The sequence below is a fragment of the Camarhynchus parvulus genome, chromosome 12 (genome assembly GCF_901933205.1).
Source record: "Camarhynchus parvulus chromosome 12, STF_HiC, whole genome shotgun sequence".
NCBI classification, from domain to species: Eukaryota; Metazoa; Chordata; class Aves; order Passeriformes; family Thraupidae; genus Camarhynchus; species Camarhynchus parvulus.
Window position 1 is genome coordinate 18,430,918 of NC_044582.1, and position 15,881 is coordinate 18,446,798.

Genomic DNA, 15,881 nt, shown 5'->3' on the forward strand with positions numbered 1-15,881 from the left:
CAGAAACACTTTGTGTCAGCAGCTGAGGCACTGAAAATCTTGCATGGATGTTTTTTTTCTCATAAGAGAATAATTTTTACGAGCTCCAATGGAGTTCCCTTTGATTGTCATGCTCTACAAACCTCCACAGTGGTTGCTGTAGGTAGAGGGTGGTGGTTTGTCCTTTTCAGGAAGGCATTGTTGGCATGGGTGGCTGGATGTGCGCTCCAAACATGATTCCTTGGATTTCCACTGTCCCTCTCTGTGGACTAGAAGCCATTTAATTCCCATGCCTTGGGCTATAGCCGGTGCCCTGGAAGAATGAGCACAGCAAATATTTCAGTGAACATTAGATGGAGTGAAAGCAGGAGTGGTTTTGGAGCACTGCTGCTGCCCAGACAGGATTTTCCTCGCTTGCGAGCGCAGGAGGACGCGTGCGGAGAGCTGTGTCTCTGCTGGCTAATTGTGCAGAAAGGGAGGGCTCAGCTTTTCATGAGGTACTTTGCAGTGTGTTTTGCTCCTCCACTGCCACCAGAAGAGCTGGTCCAGGTCCTGAGCCTTTTGTTTGGAGAGCGGAGCACGCCTGTCCCTCACGGTGCCATCGCAGTGTTCATGGTTTATCAGTCAGCTTTGTCTGTAAAATAAACTGCCAGCTGGAGGGGCTGTGTCAAAAGGGCCATTTCCCTGGGGGATGGTCTTCGTTTCCCACCAAAATCAATGGAAAATTGGCTCTTTGCACCATCAGGCCCTTCTGGACTTGCAGAATCTTCCCGTATCAAATTGTCACTGCCTCGCGTCTCAGGAATGAAAGCTGTTGTAAAAACAAAGCTTTGCTCTGCTCAAATCTGCTTGCTCAAATATTTGTTTTGATGGCATGGGCTTTCTGACTGTATTTATTTTAATTTTGTGTGTAGTAAGAAAAAGAGTGCTTGGAGAGAGAAGGCAAAAAGGTTTCTATTATTTGAAATTCTCCACAGCCCCCTTGCTCCCTTCAGGGTCCCTCACAGCTCTTGTGTTTGGTTTTCATTTGTTTCCTCCTGTTATCAGCATCCCTAAAGAAAGATATTTTCCAGAGAACTGTTCTTCTTACATAACCTAGGGATATTTTTGTATTTGAATTATTACTCCAGGCATCTCTGAACAATCTACATGAAGTCTCTAATAGCTGTAAATGCTCCCTTCCTTCCCTCCTGCCTCCCTGCTCCATCAGGATGAGGCTCTGTCACTTCAGACTCGTCTTAAAAATGTACAGACCGAAGGGAAGATGATGACAAACCACAGCTTTTGTGTTTATAGATATTAATAATGGCTGGATGCAGCATTATTGCTTTGGACTGCTCTGTCACTGCAGATACACAATTGGTGGGAAAAGAAAATTGTGGGCAAATGTAGGATGCCAGATCCATGGCTGGTTTAAGCTGATGCTGAATTCATTGGCAGTGTGCTGTTGGATACTTCCAAAGGGGCCACTGCTACAATATCATAACTAGTTATCTGAGCAAAGGGTGTCCTATTTTTTCTTTCTCTTTAGAATATTATTTAGAGGTTTTTATGTTAAGTCAGTACTAAAAGAGAGAGTGACTTTTTCCAGGACAGACAGTGCCAGGACAAGGGGGAATGGCTTCCCACCCTGGGAAGTGGGAGATGTTCTACTGAACTCGATGCAACAGGATTTTCCCTCAGTTTATTTAGAGCAAATATAGTTCTTACCTGAAAATTAATTATAGGGGGTTGCTGTTAAGAGGCCTGTCAGTTGTCATGGATAAGGCAGGAGTTATCTACTGCTGCCTTCACTGAGAGAGAGACGTGCACTAAATTAAATGGGCTTCGACAGAGGCTCTAAATTATCTCAGGCTCCTCTGTGAACCATGAAAAGACAGGTCCTCACAGACAAATAAACCCCGCAGCAGCTCTGGGTGAGGCACAGCTGGCAGGGCAGGAAGGTGCAGGTGTGAGGGAGGCTGCGTGCACAGCAGGAGAGTCCACTCAGGTGGGAGTCTGGATGGAAATGGAAAACTCAAATGGAAAACTCAAATGGAAGACTCGTGGTGCTCCAGCACGTGGGACCATCCTGCCTTCCCCTTGGATTTACCCTGACCGCTGTGGAGCTGACCCAGCTTGTCCCCTCCTTGCTCAGGTTGGTGCTGTGAGCCCTCAGGCTGTGCTGATGTCCCACCCTGGTGGTGGTGGTGTCCCTTTGTCCCCCTGTTCAGAAACATCTGGAGTGACAGGACGAGGATGAAGCCCAGCCTGGAAAGCCCAGCCTGCTGAGGGAATGCTGAGGGTTTGGAATGGTGTTGGTGAATGGTGAGAAAGCAGATTGTGCTGCAGGGTGTGATGCTGAGGAGGCAAAAATGTTGCAAAAAAGAGGTTATTTAAGTGTGGGAGAAAGGTTTTTCTGGAGTCTCCTTAGGTGATGCCTCCACAGGGCACAAGTCATTCACGTTCCAATGGGGTTTGCTGGGCAAAATCAGCTTTTCTGTGTTCACTGACTTAGAGCAGAAAAAATAAAAACCATAAGAGGAAGCAAAGCTCATTGAGAGAGCAGGGGGAGCCTGAAGTGCTCCTGTGGCATGGCAGGTGGGATTTAGGGTCAGGGCTTCTGCCCCTGTGCACCATCAGAGCTGTGAGCCCCAGAGCCTGGCTTTGACCTCGGGTGTTTTATTGGAGATGAAGGAAACAGAAAGCTCTGACCTGGCTGTGAGTTATTAATGCAACACAAAGGTTGGAGTCACACCTGGGGACAACATCCCAGGGCCACAGGAGTTATTTATTACCTGTGGGCTGTACCCTGAACCAGCCCATTCTCCAAGTGATGAGCAGGCACTCGTGAGCTGTGTCCCTGATTTTGGGTGCTCTGAGCAGTAAAACCTGTGATGATTTATAAACTTCACTGCTTACCCAAAATAGCCTAATGGCCAGTACCACATCCATGAGATCATTTTAATAACCACCACTGCATGGCAAGCATTATTTAAAAGGTGACAAACAGCTACAAAGATGTCTGATAGAAATAGAAATAATTTGATAAATAATGCAATTGCCCGGAGTTGTGGCATGAGGCAAAGTTGCTGGTAGGCTAAAAATTGCTCCAGATATTCCTGCCCAGGAACTCTGGGAAAAGAGGGAACAAATACACTGCTGAGACTGCAGTCAGAGCTGCCTGGTGCTTCTGCTTTCTTCTCTGCTTCCAGCCCCCCAGCCCAGGCACGGCATACAATAGGCCATTCATCATGTCAGCTGAAATACACTGTTTTTCACAGGTACATTTAACCTAAATCCTCTCTCAGAAGACGGATTATCTCTTAGAAGAACTCTGGCACCAGTGTCTCTTTTCAATAGCCACGTCACCACTGCCACAAAGGCTGTACATGAAGGGATCAATGGTAGTTTTATCTCAAATTGCACTCAGTGTGTGTTTCTTCCAGCTGACATTCATTTAAATGCCTGCTCCAAGACATCTTTTCTCCCTGTAATAGAAAAAGGATCGGACATCCTAAGCATTGTTTCGAGGGGGAAAAAAATATTTAAAATATTCACTTGGCTAAGCATGAAATATTTCAGCTGCGTGTGTTTAATCAGGAGTGAAAGCAAGGGTAGTTATGCTTGTATTTCATAAATTAAAATGCTAAAATGATTAGATAAGAAAACAAAATACCTTACTCCATTGCAGCAGTGCTAATGAAACCATTTGAGAGGGAAAAAAAAAAAAAAAAAAAAAAAGTCACTTTGTAATTCTGAGCACTTTTGCTGTGAAGGAGCACAGAGCTGTGATCTGCAGTGCTGGGGCTGAGCTGGGTCCCTCGGGAAGGGGAGGCACCCCCAGGCTGCCACATGCTCTGCATTTGTACTCCCTTCATATGCCATTCATATTCCATGCATAGCCACGCGTTTCCACCTGCTGAACTGAAAAATAGAGGGCAAGCTGTGAGGAATGCATGGAGGGATCCCTGCCGTGCCACCTGGCTGAGCAGTGCTGTGGGACTGGGAACCATTCCTGCTGGGAAGTGCTGTGGGACTGGGAACCATTCCTGCTGGGAAGGTCGGGTGGGATTGGGAACCTTTCCTGTTGGGAAGGTCAGGTGGGATTGGGAACCATTCCTGCTGGGAAGGTCAGGGCCTGGCCCTGCTCCTCACCCTGCAAGGGCTTTACCCCTGCAAGGTCAGGTGAGCTCCAGCCCCCCTGGCTCTGCAGGGTGGAAACATGTGGATATGAATGGAATTTATATCCTCCAGAACCTGTGTGCTCCTGGAGCCACAGAGGATTTCTCAGTTAAACTCCGGAGCAGGATGTTCTGGTGGGTGCTCTAAGCCTGGGATTTTAAGGGAATATTCTGTCAAAGCAGGAGGCCAAGCTGAGCAGCAGGCACGTTCTGGGAGATGCAGGTGATGCAGCCAAGCCCCCAGAGGTGAGATTTCCATGGAGGTGCTTACTGACACTCAGGTTGGTGATGAGCTCTGGGACTTGGGCAGATTTCCTGATTTCCTCTTCCCTTTCTATTCCAAGTAAGGGCTTGATCTCATTTTCACAAAGTCGGTGATAAAACTCTTCCTGAGCTCCACAGGATAATTTCTATCCCTAAATGCACATGTTACTGCCTGAGGAATATTTATCTGCTCCTGGGCGTGGGCTCCATGAACCACACCTGTCCTGCTGGGGATTTACACACCTGGCAGGGGATCATGAGCTGGGGACAAGCACCAACAGCTCAGAGCCCAGGGATTCTGCCCTGCTCTTCCTCCTGACACTGCTCCAGCTCTGCCTAATTGTCAGTACCACATCCATGAGATCGTTTCAATAACCCCCATTGCATGGCAAGCATTATTTAAGGGGTGATAAACAGCTCCAAGTACATCATGAGCTCTCCCATCCAGCTCCAGCTGCTCCTGGACACTCGGGGCTCTTGCTGCAGTGGAACCCAGTGCAGCAGTTTAGGAAACAAGCAATGCTTTTATCTCCTAATTCCAGACCTGTCTTTGCTCCCTGTGGACCTGAAATCCCCAGCTGACAGCACAGACCCCCAGATTCTCTCTTACAAATGCTGTGTCTAAAATAGACAACCTTTCTTCCTATAAGGATGCTTTATCTTCTTTGATTTTTCTCTGATTAGCAGTGACATTAGCAGCAGAACAGTTCATTAACCTGTGCCAGAAGAGATTTATATTTTTATTTATTCTTACCACTGCTGTTAGTAGAGTCAGGGAGCCCAGAACATTTAATAGCAAGTCAGGAGCTCCTTTGTTGAGTTTGTAGTGGTTTAAAGAGGTGCACACTCAGCAGCCAGCACTTTGTTTGATGTGTGTGTTTATGGGAAATGTGGTTTGTTTTTATGCCTTCCCAGGCATCTGGTTAGAAAACATTTTGAGGGGGCATTTCAGAGGAGAGAGCACGCTGAGCAGTGCTTCAGTCCCTTTGAACTTTGTGTCTTGGAAGAACTTTTTCACCCCAACTGCTGGAAGTTGTGGCTGAAGGGCTGTTTGCTTTCCAGCCAATTAGCAGTTTGAGAACTCAGTGGCCTGAAATGAGCCTCTCATCTCGTTTAATGCAGATAGGTCTGCAAAGAAAATTTGGGAATGAGCAATATCAGGGAGAGGCCTTCCTCCCTTCTCAACTAACTGTAACAAATTTCCAAGTGTTCAAATAATTATTTGTTAACTTTTAGCACATTGGATTCAGATTAGAGGACAAAACATTTGCTGTAGAACAGCAGCTTCAGCAAAAAAGAGCCACATAACCATAAGGCCTCCTAATCAATGAGTCACAGAGAGGTTTTAATGGTCTGATTTATTTGGAAAAAATCAGTTCACTTGTACAGTTATCTGTCACTTTTAATGCTGCTCCTTTCCAGGAGTGTGGAGGGAGGTGCTGAGAGACCAGATGAGAATTAAACATCCCTGGGGCTCTCTGGGGAAGGGGTTTGGAGAATTCTGGTCCCTCCTGAGCTCTTTGCAAACCTGCCTGGGGTTAAAGGATGTCCGTGGGCTCAGGGTAAAGCCTGGGAGTGCAGTCTCAGCTTAGGAAGGGAAGGAAATAAAGACAGCACAGCCTGAGATGTGCCGAAGCTGGATTGGTGTCCTGATCCAAAGGGGTCCCCAGAGCTTTCCAGTCCTCATCGCCTAAAAACCAGCCTGACACTGGGGATAAAGACAACTGAGAAGGAAAGCAATAGCAGGAGAAAGACAGAGGCAGAAAAGGCATTAGAATTTGAAATTAAATCCGGCCTCATCAACAGACACAATTAAAATGATCCATGGAAGAGATCAGCCAGTAAATAGCTTGCAGCCATATGGCTGAAAATAAAGCGTAAATAACCAAAAATAAAACCTCAACTGTACAGAAATAATCTAAAACTCCACTTTTTCTGGGTTTCCTGGGGTGCCAGAAGTGTGGAGGAGGGGAGGAGGGCAGAGCCTGGTGGGGCAGCGCTGGAGCACAGCGCTGAGCTTGTCCTGCTTTGCATTGATTGGAATTTTAATGCCTGCCAAGGGCACCTTGAGCTTGCAGAAAGGCCCCGTTGTTCCTGAACACCTGGAATTGATAAGAGCAGCAAATCATTCCTGGGGAGCTGCTGGTGCTGCCCAGCCCTGCTGGGGCCAGCGTGGGTTTGATGCAGCAGCACTGATCTGTGCCCAGGGAGGGATGGAGAGGAGAGAAACCTTCCTCCACTGCTCCCTTCCCATCCCTGAGCTGCAGCCAGTGCCACAGGGGCAAATCTGTGCCGCTGGAGCCCCTCAGAAACAAATGGCAGCAGTGAGTGCTACTGACTGCAACAATTTGGGGACTGTGAGCCAGCTGGCAGGCTCCTGTTGATATCCCTGCTGCTGATGGGTGAAATATCCCCCCTGTCCCTGCTCCCTGCCAGCTGCCCTGGGGCTTTTGGGCTGCTGCAGGGGCAGGTGAGGCAGAGGTGAGGCAGGACAGAGAGGGGTGACTGCTCTCAGAGCATCCTGTGCCATCCTCCTCCTCCTCCTCACTTGGCACAGCCACCCAGACTGGGCCATCTGTGGAAGCAGGTCTGTGAATGGGGGCTCTGTGCTCCTGTGTGCCCACCAAGGGCCTGGGGAATGGCCAAGGGCACCCTCAGCAACTCCTGGGTGAGCTGAGGGCTCCTCAGTGCCCCTGGAGACCTTGCCCAGCCCTGTGGCTGCAGCTGGCAGGAGCCAGGGAGCCCCAAGGGGCCCTTGGTGCTTGAGTTTGTGCCTTTGTTCAGCTGTCCCAGGCTGTCCCAGGCTGTCCCAAGGCTCCAGGTGATTCCCTAAAGCCTCCTCAGGAGGGAAGTGCCCCTGAGCCCTCCTGCAGCGGTGCCACTGCTGTTGCTGAGGTTCTTTCCTCCTGATTTCTCAGCCCACTTGTGCAGAGCTCTGTTGGCATTAAGGATGCAGGAAGGATTCTTTGTTTAAGTGAAATTGGGAAATAATTGAGCAGGACGAGGCAGGAATTAATGCAAGATTTTCCATGCAGCTCTGCAAGTGGCTGGAGGTGAGAAAGCAGATTGTGCTGCAGGATGTGATGCTGAGGAGGCAAAAATGTGGTGAAAAGAGGTGATTTTAGGGTGGAAGAAAGGTTTTTCTGGGGTCTTCTTAGGTGATGCCTCCATAGGGCACAAGGCATTCACATTCCAATGGGATTTACTGGGCAAAATCCGCTTTTCTGTGCTCACTGACTTAGAGCAGAAAAAATAAAACCCATAAGAGGAAGCAAAGCTCATTGAGAGAACAGGGGGAGCCTGAAGTGCTCCTGTGAAATAGAACAAGGAGGATGGGGAATAGTGGGTGAGGAATCACCCAGGAATTAACATTCCATCCTCACCTGCCTGCTGCCCTGCAGAGCCTGCAGAACCCGCCCTGCTCAGGTGGGGACGTGCAGGTGAGCAGAGCATGGGGGTGACACAGGACATTGTAACCTGCAGGCACCGGTGCAGACAAACCCTGAGGGACACACAGGCAGAGGGGTGGGGAGTGAGGTGGTGAAAAGCCATTATCCTGCTGGAAAACCTCGGGAATGAGCGCTGCTCCAGCACATCTCCCTGCACCGAGAGGCAGCGAGCGCCGAGGCTCCCGCGGAGCCAGGGCTGCACCGGGGCTGCCATGGAGAGAGAGAGGGCTGAGCATCAAAGCACAGAGTGTGGGAAAACCTCCACGAGCTGCTGATGTGTGAGTGGAAGCTGCCCCGGAGTGAGGACACGGAGAACTCATGTAAAGGATGCAGTCAGGATTTATGGAGCGCGTCCATGGAGACGTGCATCATCTCCCAGCCAGGGCTGGGCTGGCTGCTGCTTCGCCACCATCATCAGTGCACACTCAGAAGGAACAAACTGTTATTGGTGGACTTTATTTTTAATTTTTTTATTATTATTGTTTTTAATTTTTTTGTAAAGGACAGGATGGGAGGTTGGTTATTTTGGTTTTTTCGCACTACTACTATTGTACTGTTATTGTCCCCATATGATACTACTATTCCCCCTAAAATCTGATTATAAAGGGAATTCCAGTGAAGCAATTAATAAATAAAACCAAAACAAGCAGTTTGGAAAGAAATACTCAGGGATTGTCCTTGCTGCAGAACATGGAGCCTGAGTGGTGCCTTTTGTTTGAGACCCACTGAGATATAAAGACCTTCACTTGCATTTTGTACCTTTTAAACCAACCTTAGCCATAAGAAACGCAGGCTGAAGCTTTGATTTTGTGGAGGCTTAAAAAAAAAAAAAAAGGGGGGACTGAAGCTGCTGTGCTTGGTGTCTTTGCAGAATCACTGTCCTGGATGACGGGAGCCTGCGCATCGTCAACGTCACCAAAGCGGACGCGGGGAGCTACACCTGCATAGCCACCAACCACTTTGGGACAGCCAGCAGCACGGGCAGCCTGGTGGTGAAAGGTGACTAAAACCATTCCTGTTGGGGCTGGCTGGGGCACAGACTCCTGTTTGTTGTCATTGTTCCTCCTCCAGGGCTGGATTTCAGCATTTCAGGAATGCCGGGTGTTTATTCGTGTTCTGTCAGATGTTGTTTGCAAAAGTAAAAGCTGTGGTTTGACCGAGATATTTAAAGGAATAATCTGACAAAGTTATTTAAAGGAATAATTTGATAAACAATGAGAGGGACTGACAAATGTGTTGAATTAATTTTTGCCCTGCTGATGAGTAGTCCAGTGTCTGATTAATTATTATAGGCCATGAACATAAAGATTATTACCCTTACCCTCTATCTCCTTCTTCTTTGAGGAAAAATCTATATTGGAGAGCAAATCAAGAAACATTGATTACAAAGTGATAAATCAATCAAAAAGCTCTAGTGCTGTCAGTTTTAATTCTCCCACACATTTGCAGTGATGGATCATAGTCAGAACCTGTCCTTGTCAGCTGTGTCTGTGGTACACAGAAAATACTTTAAATGTTTCAATGTGGGTTTTAATCCATGTTTTTTATAGCTGGAACATCCAGAGGTCCCTTCTAACCCCAACCAGTCTGGGATTTTCTGAGCCTTGTAGGGAAGCATGTGGACTCCAAAAATTCTTCAAGTTTAGGGTTGTTTTGAGTCCTTTGTGTGGCATTTGCCCATGCTGGTCCCTGAAAACAAGAACAGAGACAAGTGAGGACCAGAGTTAGGTCTCTATAGGAGCTGATTCTCTTTTTTCCTAATCCTGGGTTGTCCTAAGAAGCACCTGCAGCAAACAGCCAGGAAGGGGCTGCTCAGGGAACACGAACATAAAAAACTTCATCCATTACCAAAATTATGGAAGGGACCTTAAAACCCATCCTGTCCCACACCCTGCCATGGGCAGGGACACCTTCCACTATCCCAGGCTGCTCAAGCCACAGTGTCCACCTCCAAGGATCCAGGGGCATTCCCTGGGCAGCCTGTGATCAGCCTCTGTCAGTCCCAGAGCAAAACTGGGGAGCAAAATGGCAAATCCAGCCCCAATCCCTTTCCCGCAGGGTGGGGATTGCAGCCCCAATCCCTTTCCCAGGGATGGCAGCAGGGTGGGGTTCCAGCTGTGCAGCTCCAGCTGGAGCTGTCCTGGTTTTCCACGTGCTGCAAGACCCCAGGGGGAGAATCAGGAGCTGCAGTTCAGGGATTGCTTCTCCCACCATAAAAAAAGCCAATTGTTGGAGGCAGGACTGACTGGGTTCTGTTATTCCATGGTTTTGTGGCTTATCCTCCCTCCCTCCCAGTGCACAAGGAATATCCTGCAGGCTCCCAGGAAAACCTCAGCATTGCTGAACCTGATCTCTGCCTTCCCGTGCTCCACAAATCACTTTTCTTCCCACTGAGGTGATAAAGGATTAGTGAGGGCTTTTTCCCCCTCAGTGCTCTGTTTTGACTCCATTCCATTTGCATTAATGGCAGTGACACATGTGCACGAAGCACAGAATAAACTCTCCAGCCTGAGATGTGGATATTAACAGCAAACTGAGAAATGCAATTTCGAAGTCTGGCCCATAAAAAAGTATAAAAGAGCAGAAACTATTCTGAACTCCAAATGAACTGTGTAAAATATTGTATTATAGAGTGAAATGCTTGAGTCTCTCTGCCCTAAGTAAAACATGTGTGAGTTTGGACAGAAATATGAGTGAATTCCTTATTTTAACTCAGTTTTGTGGTGTACAAAAAGACTAATTTAACAGCTGATGTGGTTTTTGACCTTAAGATATGCTTGCATTCTTTTCTAACTCCTCTTATGTCATTGAGTAAAAAACTGTGAAGGTCAAGACATTTTTTCTAACCTTCCTGTGTTCTTCCATTAATATTGTGGGGTATCTTTTTTTTTTTTTTTTTAATTTCGTTTCTCAGGGAGAGATGCTTTCAGTGTCAGAGACAGTGCAGGCAAGGATGGGAGTGGGAGAGGAATATGTTACACCAGAAGCAAGGAGCTTAAAATAACTCCCTGGCAAACAACCAGAGAGGGATGAATAAATATTCATTTTATGCATGAGTAGACAGTTTAAAAAATATCAAATCCTGACAGGTGCCCATAGGGCTGGGCATTAACATTCTGTTGTCAGGCTGGGTGAACCCCGGTGGTTTTCTGAACCAGTGCTCTTGTGCTTTGGGTTTGTTCTGTTGGCTGGTGCTAAATGAGAACCTCTTGGCCTGCAAGACCTGAAATCTTAGAAACTTGCTTGTACAGTTTGACCTTTAAATTAAAAAGCAGGATTGAGTTTGTAAGGCTGGAGAAGCAGCTCCTTCCCAGGCAGTGTTCAGAGCGCTGTAAAACATGGTGTGTGTTTCCATGTATTATAGAAATATTAATTTTCCATCTTGTTCCCTCAATTTTTCCTGTACTTGAGGCTAAATGTTCAATTCTTGCAACACACCGAAAGATTAGAGGCTGGCTGAGTAGCAGGGGGATTAAATGACAAACAGAGTAAACAGGCAGAGCCTGCACAATATGAGTTCATTTGTATTTAACGCAGGGAGATCAGCAGGCTGGGAGAGGAGCAGGGAAGTGCTGCAATAAAAGCTGTGCATGTGGGGAGCAGCACGAGAGGCTCCTGTGCTGATGTCCCAGCTGCAGCAGGGCTGGCAGGGAGCCCCATCCCAACCCAGCTGGGGTTTCTAAAAACCAGGGGATCACCTGAGCCCTGTGTGCTCCTCTCACGGGGTGAGAGGGTCCTTGGCACACAGGATGTGCTCCCAGCAGACACAATAAATGGCTTTTATTTCAGCAAAGTAAAAAATACTTCTTGCTTTGGGGACTGGAGGTGAGTAGCTTGTGATCCCAGTGCTGGCACCCCTTCCCAAACATCTGCTTTTTGTGGGCTCAGCTGGAAATCCATCGGAAGACATAGATTTATATATATATATATATATATATGTGTGTGTGTATATATATGTATATATATATGTATGTATATGTATATGTGTGTGTATATATATGAATATGCAGGTTTTATATATAAATATAAATTATATATGTAAATATAAATATATATCTAAAGATGTAGATTTTTATATATATAAATATAAATAAATATATATAAATATATAAAAATACATAGTTTTATATATAATTATAAATATATATGTGAATATAAATATATATCTAAAGACAGATTTGTATATATAAATAAAGATTATATATGTAAATATAAATATATATCTAAAGACATAGATTTATAAATATAAAAATAAATATTCTATATGTAAATATAAATATATATATCTAAAGGCATAGATTTATATATATATATATAAAGACATAGATTTAAATACATTTCAGTTGAAACTGATCTTGCTGGGGCTGGTGCCTGCCTGCTCCCCTTGGGGAGTGCAGCAATTCCAGTCACGTTGGTGCATCCCTGACAGGGGCAGCTTCCAGTGGCTTTATTTGCCTCTTTAATTATGATGCACCTTTAACATTTTCCTGCTGCTGTGAGCTCCTCTCGTCGGGGCTGTCACGGGAGGGCTCAGGGCAGTAAAAGCAGGAGAACTTTTGCTGGCTGGAATCCGTAGCACTTCAGCAGGAAAAGAACGCAAAGATAATGTCAGGAGGTTATTTTTTCCTCACGCTTGAATAGACTGATAGTCTTGATTTTGTCCAGCACAGTGATTCAAATTATTTCATATAAAATAGCACATTTTTCATTCCCAGCCTATTCCTCTGTGTGAACGTTGAAGTGCTGCATTGCAGTTAAAATTGATTAAATACTGTAAATTCTGGGCCCATTATCGAGTAACTTTTCAGAGACTTCAGACGTTGCTGCCTTTAAACCTGGAATTCTTGCTGTGTTTGTTGCAGTCCTTTAGGACCCAGCACTTGCCTTCTGCAGAAGGTGGCAGTGGGAAGTGATGGTCCCCTCTGGCCACCCATGGCTGTCTCTGTTTCATCATCACTTGATCAGAATTGAAAATCCATTGTTTGGAATTTGTTGTGCTTGCCTCATGTCCGTGGGGTTTGGTTTAGGTTTTGGGGGTTTTTTAATCAGTGAATTCCAGTAAATGTGAATTTTACCATCTGTTCTCAGCTTTGTTGAGTTTGAAGTGACTTTGGAGTAACTGGGAGATCAATTCCTTGGAGTGAGGCTTTAACTTTTTCCCCAAGAGGAAGAATGAACCACACATTAAGATGTTGAGGGGTTTTTGTAACATGAACCAGGGGAAAATTACAGCAGCCACTGAAATCTATGGACCTGTTTCAGCACTGTCCCCCTTCCCAGGAGCCCCCTCCAGACCTCCCTGACTTTCTCCCTTTGCTCCTATGGAAAATGCTGCAGGCATTTTTTTATTTTCCATCCCACCCATCCGTGGTCTGGGTTTAGTGCTTGCTCATTTTGCAGCACGAGTGGCCCCTCTGCCACTGAGCTCTGCCTTCTTCCTGCAGTGTTTAAGGTCATGCAAATTCTTTATTTTTCTCTCCTTATCATTCAACATAATCTTAAATTCATGCTGGTTATGCCTCAGGCTTTAAAAAAGGGACCTGCTTAAGTGACACCTGATGTTGAAAGCATAAAATATGATTCTAAAAGAGAGGCGGAGTTTGAAGGAATAATCCCAGACTATTGTCCATATTTTCTGGGCTTTCTGTAATTTTCCTGGATAGCACATGAGTTTTGTGTTCAGCTAGTGTCAAAACCAAGATAAAGACACAACTCTGAAACCATCAAAAGAAGTTTCCTTATTCTTAAATTTTGTTTTAGCATTTGCTGAACACATTTTTTTATGTAATTCAGCCATGAATAAATATTTCTTATCAGGTCTAATACGTTTTTTTTAAAAAATCATGGAGGAAAAGTCAATTTAGAGTATGAACTTGTACTCCAGAATCTCTAAATCAGGGATTTGCAAGCAAAAAAAGCTCAGGCAGTGCCATGGAGTTATGCAGGCTCTGATTTATTCATGAGAACATGTTATGTATTCTCATGTTTAAGAAATAAAACTTTTTTCTAAGTTAGGAGGAACCTTTCTTGACTTCTGAGTCACAACCAGCAGCGAAGGCTTGATTCCCACAACTGACAAGGAAAGCCGTAATCTTTGCCCGTGAAATTGCAAAGGAAAATATTCCTCTCTAATTGGACTATTTCCACTGACACCAATTATTTCTAGGACACAATTAAGGCTCTTTTGCTGGGTTTAAGTAAAATTATGACCCAGAGCACTGCGAGGAAGGCAGGATTATAAATGAGAGAGCTGTGCCTGCCCCTCCCTCCCTCCTTCCTCAACCCTGGCAGCCCCAGTGCTTGAGCTGCACTTTGCTGCATCTCCTTCACTTCTTCTTCTTCTTCTTAAATTCTTCTTCCCTGGCTGGGAAATCCTGCAGCAGAGGCTGGGGCTGGAATCTGAGCTGCTGGAATCTGAGCTGCTGGAACCCAGCAGCTGCCTCAGGGTCCTTGCAGCCTGCGAGGAGCTCTTCTCCATCTGGCACTTGGAACACCAGGTTTAGTTAAGGATTTTAGACTTTCAAGCAACTTCCCTGCCCGTCCCAGCTGCCAGGCAGCCCAGGTTGCTGTGTGGTGCTGACCCACATCTCCCTGTGCAGGTGTGAGGGGCTCAGGTTGAGTTTCAGCACTGGCAGGTTCATCCCTCCCCCCCCAGCTTGTTACACCTAGGACAGGTAAAGTCTGGATTTCATCCCAGCCCTGTTCAGGTGAGGACCTGCGGTCATCAGAACAATCAGGGCAGCCCCAGAGCACCCCAAGGAAGATGGAATTGTTGTGAATCCTGTCAGCATCCCTGTTTTTCTGACAGTTAACTGAAGCAAAAGGGCTGTGGTTATTCTGAGGTGACAGAAGTGGCACAATGAGAAGCAGGTGCCTCCTGTGCTGTTGAGCTCTCCCCAAAGCCTCCCCTCCCTGGGCTGCTCAGAGACAAATGAACTGGCCTCTGATTTTCTGAATGTGAACTTGTCCAACACAACTGATCCCTGCTCTGGGACAAGGACAGGACCCAGGGAGGGGCTGGAGCTGTGTCAGGGGGTTTGGGTTGGGTTTCAGGGAAAGATTCATCCCCAGAGGGTGCTGGCACTGCCCAGGCTCCCCAGGGAATGGGCACAGCCCTAGAGCTCCAGGAGGGTTTGGAAAACCCTCCCAGGGATGCCCAGGTGGGATCTGGGGATAACCTTCCCAGGTGGGATTTGGGGATAACCTTCCCAGGGATGCCCAGGCGGGATTTGGGGTGTCTGTGCAGGTCAGGGGCTGCCCTGGATGATCCCCGTGGGTCCCTTCCCATTGGGGTGTCCCAGGGTTCTGTGATTCCACACCTGCTGTGATCTGTGAGCAGGGAAGGGTCAGTGACACCCTGAGGATGATGATGATGCTGAGGGTTAGAGTGAGCAGCCGTGGCCCCTCTGGGGACATGTCCTGTCACAGGTTTGTGGCCAAACATTGAACTGTGAATGAACAGCACAGAGAGGGCTCTCAGGTTCTTCCTGGGGAAAGAAAAAATCCCAGTCAGCTTCTAAGGACAAAACCAGTGAATGGCAGAGAGAGAGAGATGTCAATGAAATCAAATCCAGTAATAAAATCAAACAGCAGTGGGCTGCTCTTAGGGCTGCCTGAATGAAGTCAGTTCAGAGTTTCTTTTCCTCTTGTAAGCACTTACTGCTCATAACAAATAAAACTTGTAAACATAGCACAAGTGTTAAGCTTCATTAAATTTGCAGCAGACAATTAATTTTTTTTTCCAGGCAATTCAGAGGTTCTTCTGTAGTACTGATTTAGTTTAATTGAACATATTACCACAAGCAGACAATAAGAAATATATTGAAGATATCCATCTGGCTCCCAGTGCAAAGCTCCTGTGTCGTTTGCTGGGGCTGTCACAGCCCTTACTAATTGCCTCATTTTGGCTCCTTCACAATCAGTGTGATTTAGCCATTAACATGATAAAAGTCATCTTGGTGAAGAGCTTGATATTAAAAAGCATAGATCTCCTGCCTTGCTCTGGTGCCACTTTTGGACTAATCTC

At 46.3% G+C, this 15,881-nt stretch overlaps 1 protein-coding gene across 4 annotated transcripts in view; it reads left to right on the forward strand.

Annotated features, from left to right (window-relative positions):
- CNTN4 (contactin 4) overlaps positions 1 to 15,881 on the forward strand; it is a 267,122-nt gene that overhangs the window by 225,069 nt on the left and 26,172 nt on the right. For all 4 annotated transcript variants that reach the window (XM_030956815.1, XM_030956814.1, XM_030956817.1 and 1 more), the window contains one exon: positions 8,727 to 8,854. In XM_030956815.1, coding sequence (XP_030812675.1) covers positions 8,727 to 8,854 — 128 coding nt within the window. The remainder of the gene's footprint in view (positions 1 to 8,726; positions 8,855 to 15,881) is intronic.